The following is a 7,738-nucleotide window of genomic DNA, read 5'->3' on the forward strand; positions in this document are numbered from 1 at the left end:
CAGGGCCAAGGAGACACTCTGGGTTCTGTGCAAACCTCTGTGCCGAGTATCGCTTCCTCTTCCAGGCAGGGTGCCCAGTCTACGCAGGATGAGGTCGCTGCATCTGCCATCCTGACCGCCCAGCTGGATGAGGAGCTCGGAGGGTCCCCTGTCCAGGTGAGGCCAGCCCAGTGCCCCGCTGGGCCCCACCCTGCACCTCGTCCATTGGGTCACTCCTCTATCCGACTGTCCATCCACCCATCCCACAAACATTTAGGCAGGGCTCCCACGTGCCTGACACCATCTGCAGCCCTGAACACATAGTCACGCCCCTGTGCTCATGTGGTTTATAGTCTGGGGGAGAGAAAGATGTTCAGCAGACATTCAGGCAAATAGATGGGTGATCGCACACCGCAACATGGAGAGAGTCGCAGGAGAGGCACAGGGAGAGGGCAGATGCGGAGCCGGCCTGCTGGGAGTTGAATCCTGTCTCACCTCTGGGAGACTATGGTTAAGTTGCTTAGCCTCTCTGTGCCTGTGTATTCTCAAAGTATCCCCTCTGTGTCCCAGGATTGCTGTGTAGATGGAGAGTTAATATTAGTAAAGCATTTAGAGCCATGCCTGGCCCATAATAGTCTCCTTTTATATATGTGTTAAGTGTAAGGACATATAGATCCCAGGTAGGATCTGCCTGGATTAGACAAGAACCTCCTTACAAAGGTACTTTTCTGCTGGGACCTAATGGGTGAGTAGGAGTTGGGGAGACACATTTCAGGCAGAAGGAAGAGTATATGCAAAGGCCCTGAGGTGGGAGGGGGCATTGAGCACTAGAACAAGGGACCAAGTGCCAAGAGAGAAGTCTAAAGGGGTGCTCAGAGGGGTCAGACCACCCAGAAGCCTTGGTGAGGATGTTGACCTTAACCCTGAGAACAAGGGGATACTGCTCCATGGTAAATGTGATGTGAAGGGATTTATGGGTTTAAGAGTTTCCTCTGCTGTGCAAGAGGGGGTCTCTTCATATCTAGAAAGCTCTATTCTCACCACTCTGCCGTCTTTCATGCCCTGGGCTGACATCACCGTTCTGGAAGAATGTCCCCAAACAATCTGTGTGTTTCTATTTAAGGGAATATTTGCAAACATGGGTTCTCTTGGTTCTTGGACTAGACTCAGGGTCAGCAAGGCAGGTCCTCATGGGAGGGGAGAGCCGCCGAGGCAGTGCCCGGGGGACGGGAGGCAGTGGCGCTGTCTCCAGCTTTTCGGGAACGCCCCGTTTCCCCGCCCAGCTCCTGTGTGCTGTAGGGTCACACTCCACAGCTCGTGCAGACACTGACGTGCTGGCCTTGTTTGGAGGGCGGGCCTAGGCCATGCTGGCTGGGGTGGGGGTGAGCCTGCTGCCACCAGAAGGACGAATGCCCCGCTCTCCTGACTTGCTCTCCTGTCACCCTGCCAGAGCCGTGTGGTCCAAGGCAAGGAGCCCGCGCACCTCATGAGCCTGTTCGGCGGGAAACCGATGATCGTCTACAAGGGTGGCACTTCCCGTGAGGGCGGGCAGACGGCCCCTGCCAGTACCCGCCTCTTCCAGGTCCGGGCCAGCAGCTCGGGAGCCACCAGAGCCGTTGAGGTAAGGCCCAGGCCCCGGACCCCAGGAGGGGTTGGCCTACTTGAGACCTCTCACGCTCGGTGGGCAGATGTCTGGGCACTGGACTGGTTAGGGGAGGGGGCGGTTGGGTCAGGAGTTACGAAGCAGCTTTTTGTAACTTCCCTGGCCCGGCAAGCAGAACTGTATGTCTTAGACTTCCTCTTGTCTCAAGGATGCCTGGTGCCCCTTGCATACCTTCCATGATGGGAAGCTCATTGCCTAACAGGTAGTCCATTCTTCACCATCTGGACACTTCCTGATTATATTCCACATGGCTACTATCCCTTTCATGGTGGAAGGTGCAGACCTGAACATAATCCTGCAGGATGGTCAGAGCAGCCTAGGGGAGAATGGGACTATCACCTCCTCTGTTTTGGGCACTCAGCTTCTGTTAATGCAGCCCAGAATTCTAGAATGACCATGTTGAGCCACAGCCCACTAGTGAATCATGGGAATCAACGAAACCCCTCATTGTCCGAAGTCTGTGCCCTCAGCTGTGATAGGGGTGCTCTTCCAAGTCTCCACCTAAGAGCTGGTCCTGCTGCAGGATCTCCTGGGTGGTAAGGAGGGGGCTGAGGACTTTTTGTCTGGTTTCTGATTAATCGAGCGTTGTCTTCCCAGATAATTCCTAAGGCTGGTGCGCTGAACTCCAATGATGCCTTTGTCCTGAAAACTCCCTCGGCTGCCTACCTGTGGGTGGGCGCAGGGGCCAGCAAGGCAGAGAAGACGGGTGCCCAGGAGCTGCTCAGGGTACTGCAGGCCCAACCTGTGCAGGTGGCAGAAGGCAGCGAGCCAGGTAGGCGCTGGGGGCAGACGGGCCCGCTGCTCTCCGGCGGACTGAGGCTCTTAGGTTCCCTTCCTTCTTTCTGCGTGAGGGGCTCCAGATCCTCGTGCCTTCTAGTGCCTGTCCCCAAACGTGTGTTCAAGAAAAGCAGGTTGGATTCAAATGAGGGCTGTGGTCAGTGAGAGGGAGGGCTTCAAGAGCTAAGAGAAAGGAGAGCTCAGTGTGGACTGGGGCATTCAGGGAAGGCTGCTGGAGGAGGTGGTGCTTGCTAGGAAGCCTTGAAAGACAGGCAGGAGTGGTAGCCTCACGGGGGGCAGCAGTCCCGCCTAATCTTCAGAATCTCCACGGACAGGATTGTCACAAGCCTGCTGTGTTTCCAGAACATAGGTGGGAACGTCTTCTTTATGCCAGCCCTCAGTCTCTCTGCTCTTGCTGTGAGCCCATTCCTCCCCGCCTGATGCTCGGTAGAAATGGGGAGGAGCAGCTCAGTCTATAGCCGTCCCATGGAACTTTCTGAGAGGCTGGACATGTTCATACCTGCCCAGGTCCAATATGGTAGCCACTAGTCACATGTGGCTACTGAGCACTTGAAATATGGCTGCTGGGAATTAATGAGAATGAGGAACTGAATGTTTAATTGTATTTAATTTTAATTAACTTAAATAGCCGCACGTGGACAGAGCAGGTGTAGTGGAAAGAATCAGGGGGGTGGGGTTGGAGTCAGATAGGATTTGTACCCTGGCTTGACCACTTACTAGCTGCGTGATGTTGGGTGAGTTGCTTACCCTCTCTGAGCCTCTGTCACCCCATTTGTTGAGCAGGGATAATTATCCCCATCCTGCAGTGCTGTCGTCATTCAGAAGCCAGAGGTAGTCCTGGCTGTGTGTTTACTGCCAAGTCGGCTCTCTGGTCTCTGTTTCATCACCTTCAGATTCCCTCAGGCCTGTCTGTCTCTGATTCCCTGGGATTTTAAGGTGGAGGGGGATTGAGAGCAGTGGGTTGTTCCAGGGCAGGGTTACCATGGGGTCTGATGAGTGGTGCTGGGGGGAGGTGGTGTCAGGTGGCCAACTGCTGGGGCCTCCCCTCACAGACAGCTTCTGGGAGGCCCTGGGCGGGAAGGCCGCCTACCGCACGTCCCCGCGGCTGAAGGACAAGAAGATGGACGCCCACCCTCCTCGCCTCTTTGCCTGCTCCAACAAGATCGGACGTTTTGTGGTGAGCCCCCGCGGAGGCCTCTGCCTCTGCTTCTGCATCGGGAGGTGGGCTTCTGAGGAGTGTTTTGCCAGCAGTAGGGCAGGGAGAAGCCCTTGAGGGCTCCTCGTGGAGGAGGGAGGACCCCCTGCCCGCTGGAGCAAACCCAATGAACCCCACCAAGGCAGGGAATGCCTCAACTAGGGGCTGGTGCGCTTTCATTAACCTCTTCTGTTCCTTCCCAGATCGAAGAGGTTCCTGGCGAGCTCATGCAGGAAGACCTGGCCACAGATGATGTCATGCTCCTGGACACCTGGGACCAGGTGGGCGACGGACAGAAAGTGTTGGCTGTCTGGGCTGAGGGAGTGGGAGGCGCTAGACTTCCAGCTCTAAGATCAGTTGCCAGGTGTTACTGGAAAGGTCCCTGTGCTGCAGTGAGTCCCTTCCCCCTTCTGGGCCTCCAGTTCCTCCTCTGCAAAATGGGAACAATAGTACCTATCTTGCTTAATTCAGTAAGCTGAGATGTAGATGAGATCTACCAACTGCATAGTACCCCATAAATGCAAATCAGGTGACCAGCACTCTCTCCTGGGCCTGAGTGGATTGTGAACTCTGACTTTAAATCTACTGATAAAGAAACTTGAACTTAGCACATAGCATGCAGGCGTAAACTGTCCACAGAGTATCCCCTGGAAGTTTCGAAGTGCATCTCCTTCTGTTTTAGAGGGCTCCTGAGCTCTCTGCTTCATCTCCTAGGGAAGACTCTTGTGTAGGACCGGCAGGCGATGGAGCCATTCATTCAGTCGACCAACATTAACTGAGCACCTGCTTCGTGCCAGGCCAGGGGTAGAGCAGTGCCTACAGCAGACATTCCACCGCCCTCACGGGCCTTACATTCTCCTGGGAGATGGCAGTCCGTAACCCTGCCTATCCGAGTTGTCAGAGTTACAGATGGCAGCCCCAAAGGCATACGTCTCCCCACTACGTCTGCTTCTTGGGATGCCCAGGTGGAGATCAGTGCCAGAATGTTCAGAGCTTGAGCCATCCAGCTCTCGTCAGCGGTTGCTGCCCCGGCTACATGATCTGCTCGTTCTTCTGCTTATTCGCTCGCTCAGCCAGCACATCCCATGCACCGCTGTCTTCCGGGAGCGGTGCCGGAACCCTGTGATGAGCAGGGTAGCCGTAAAACCTGCCGCGAGGGGCTTCCCGTTTAGCAGGGAGCGCGTCTGTGGATAAGTGAGAGAAGTCAAGTCTGGTGTTTTATCATCTAATAGCAGCGTATCAATGACAGGCGCTCTTTAAAAGATGTTAGATAAGCATAAAAATGTGTGTATGACAAAACTTGTCTTCAAGCCCGAAACTTATATTTTTCCAAGCCTTAGACCTGTGCGGCCCCGACACACAGAAATGGCCCGTAGCAGACTCGGGGCATATTGGCTGTGAGCATGTGTTTGGCCACTCACTTGCCGAGCAAATACATGCCTACAGAGCGTCATTCATGCGCTTCAGGGAGGGGTCTCAAACTCAGTGCCCGGTGCATCTGGTTAGCAGTGCACGTGAGTGAGGGTCTGGGATGGGTCGGGGCACAGGCTGCTGCAGCGTGAGGCAAACAGGAACTGAGCGAGTGCCTGAAGTGGGGGGGCTGCCTCTCAGCTTTATTCACACGGAGGTGATGGCCTGTGGTTGCCAGATCGCCCAGGTTGTCAAGAGAACTGGGAACTCCAGATGCTAATGTAAGCTGGTAATTCACCTTGCCTAAAAAGACGTCGCAGACCAACATGTAAGGGTGGGTAGGCCCACAAAGCATGCTGGGAGGTCACCCGTGTGCAGACATGGTTCCACATCCTTCTAGTTCTGGTCTGTGGGTTCTGTCAGCTGCGGGCTTTTCCCGCGTCCAGCCCCTGGACCCTCCCCCTGTGGCCGGGACCCTCACACCCATCTGGTTTCACATCTCGCTCCAGGTCTTTGTCTGGGTTGGAAAGGATTCTCAAGAAGAGGAGAAGACAGAAGCGTTGAGCTCTGGTGAGGACCAAGTGTACCTGTGGGTCTGTGTCCTGTGGTGTGGTGGGAACAGCCTCCCGCGTGGGGCTGGGGGTTCCTGACCCGATCCCTGGTAGCTGACCGGATCCGATTTGGGAGCTGGAACCCTCAAGCTGGTCCTTTACTATCTCCCAATAGGGGAGGGCAAGAATGAGAAATGATATAAACTTCGGGAAGGAGGAAGTTGAACTGTGACCCCTGTCCCTTCCGGTGCGCTCGGGCAGGGTGGTGGAGGAGCCATGTGGGGTCATTGCCCTTAAGGGATGGGGGTGTCTAGTGCAGGGACTGGGCATTGGAGACGGTAAGACCAGAAGCCATTGTAGGCAGTCCCTGCCCTGAAGCACCTCTCCCTGGTGAAGGAGGCACTAAGGATTTCTGGGGTTTCCTTTTCCTGTACGTGTCTATCTACAGCTAAGCGTTACATCGAGACGGACCCAGCTAATCGCGACAGGCGGACCCCCATCACCGTCGTGAAGCAAGGCTTTGAGCCTCCCTCCTTCGTGGGCTGGTTCCTTGGCTGGGATGACAATTACTGGTCTGTGGACCCCTTGGACAGGGCCATGGCTGAACTGGCGGCCTGAGGACAGACAGGCCCCACCCCTTCCTGGTCAGTGCCTTTTCTAACAGTCCACCTGTCATCAGAGATCTTAGAGCGAGCAGGGCCACTCTGGTGTGTGTGAGTGTGTTTTTACCTACTGTAGCCAAAAACAGCCACGTGAAAATTCAGGGTCCTTGCGAAATTGTCTCAAGTATCTGAGCTTTTGGAAAATTGAATTTAATAAAAGCTTTTGGAAGTGTGTGAGCCTGCCGTGGCTCCATATGTCTTGGTGATTCTTCTGGGGGTCCCAGGGAGGGGCCTCGTCGGTGGGAGGATGAGATCATTCACGCTAGGTGTGAATCCTGGACCTTCGAGAAGCTGATGCCAGGCTGAGGCGGAAGGAGCATAGAGATGTCTCTGGGGGAATTGACTGGGTGGAAGGGAATCAGGAGGGGAGCCATCCCAGATGGCTACGCGGTCCAAGAAAGTCTGGCAGAGCTGGTCAGGGAATGCTTGAGCGAAAGGAAAAAAAAAACAAAACCAAAACCAAAAAACCAAACGACCCAAAACAACTCCCCCTAAGAAAAGAAAAACTTTTTTTAATCGTATGGTTCCATTTTTGCTATTTTTTTATTGTGGTAAACTACATACAATATTCATTTTGACCATCTGTTAAGTGGCATTCAGTGGCATTAAATAAGTTTACAGTATTATGAGGTCATCACCACGATCTATACCCAAACCTTTTTCATATCCCCAACATACATGGGGTGCCCATTACACAGTAACCCCCGTTCCTGTCTCCTCTCTGCTCCTGGTAACCTTTAGTCGACTTTCTGTCTCCGTGAATTTGCCTTTTCCTATACAAGATTTGTCCTCTGTGTCTGGCTTGTTTCACTTAGCACAATGTTTCCAAGATTCATATATTTTGTAGCAAATATCACAATTTAATCCCTTTTTGTGGCTGAACACTATTCCCTTGTGTGTATACACCACATTTGGTTTATCCATTCATCCGTCGGTGGGCACTCTCGTCATGTCCACGTTCTGACTACTGTGAATGAGCCCACTGTGGACACAGGGGTGCAAATATCTGTTTGACTCAAAGTGTTCCTGAGCCCCGGACCCATCAGCCAGCGAAGGAGCTGCACTCCCCCCAGGAGCCGCTGTGGTGTCTTACCTCCCCACTGCATTCAGCCCTCGGGAGGCGTGGCTTTGGGGCACCTTTGGGGACAGAGCTCCAAGCAGGGCCCTTAGCCATTTGCATTCGCTGCCTGTAAGTCTGGGCAAGGTGCATTCCCACAGCCTTCTTATCCTGTGACTGATCTGCCTACACCTTCCTGGCTTCCGCTGCCTTCGTGAGTCATTCTGCTGCCCCAGGCCTGTTGGGAGAAATCTCTGCTACTGAAGTTACCGTCACAGAAGGTGCCCTGAAGGCTCCCCGAGCTGTGGGAGAGGGACTTCCTCTGTGCCCTGCTTTGTCCCCCCAGCCCTGAATCTCTGCTCCCGCTCGGGGTGTCACAGAGTCCTTCTTAGACTTTTCCATGAGTTTCTTCTAGACGTTTTC

The 7,738-nt window shown here is 54.2% G+C and overlaps 1 protein-coding gene across 6 annotated transcripts in view; it reads left to right on the plus strand.

Annotated features, from left to right (window-relative positions):
• The window catches only part of GSN (gelsolin), a 52,085-nt gene extending 45,653 nt beyond the window's left edge, over nt 1–6,432 (plus strand). For all 6 annotated transcript variants that reach the window (XM_057313731.1, XM_057313732.1, XM_026513888.4 and 3 more), the window contains 7 exons: nt 66–156; nt 1,430–1,600; nt 2,240–2,414; nt 3,493–3,617; nt 3,839–3,916; nt 5,555–5,615; nt 6,045–6,432. In XM_057313731.1, the coding sequence (XP_057169714.1) occupies nt 66–156; nt 1,430–1,600; nt 2,240–2,414; nt 3,493–3,617; nt 3,839–3,916; nt 5,555–5,615; nt 6,045–6,214 (871 nt within the window). In that variant the 3' untranslated portion in view covers nt 6,215–6,432. The remainder of the gene's footprint in view (nt 1–65; nt 157–1,429; nt 1,601–2,239; nt 2,415–3,492; nt 3,618–3,838; nt 3,917–5,554; nt 5,616–6,044) is intronic.
• Nucleotides 6,433–7,738: the final 1,306 nt, after the last annotated feature.

The sequence above is a fragment of the Ursus arctos genome, unplaced genomic scaffold (assembly GCF_023065955.2).
Source record: "Ursus arctos isolate Adak ecotype North America unplaced genomic scaffold, UrsArc2.0 scaffold_18, whole genome shotgun sequence".
In the NCBI taxonomy this organism is placed as follows: Eukaryota; Metazoa; Chordata; class Mammalia; order Carnivora; family Ursidae; genus Ursus; species Ursus arctos.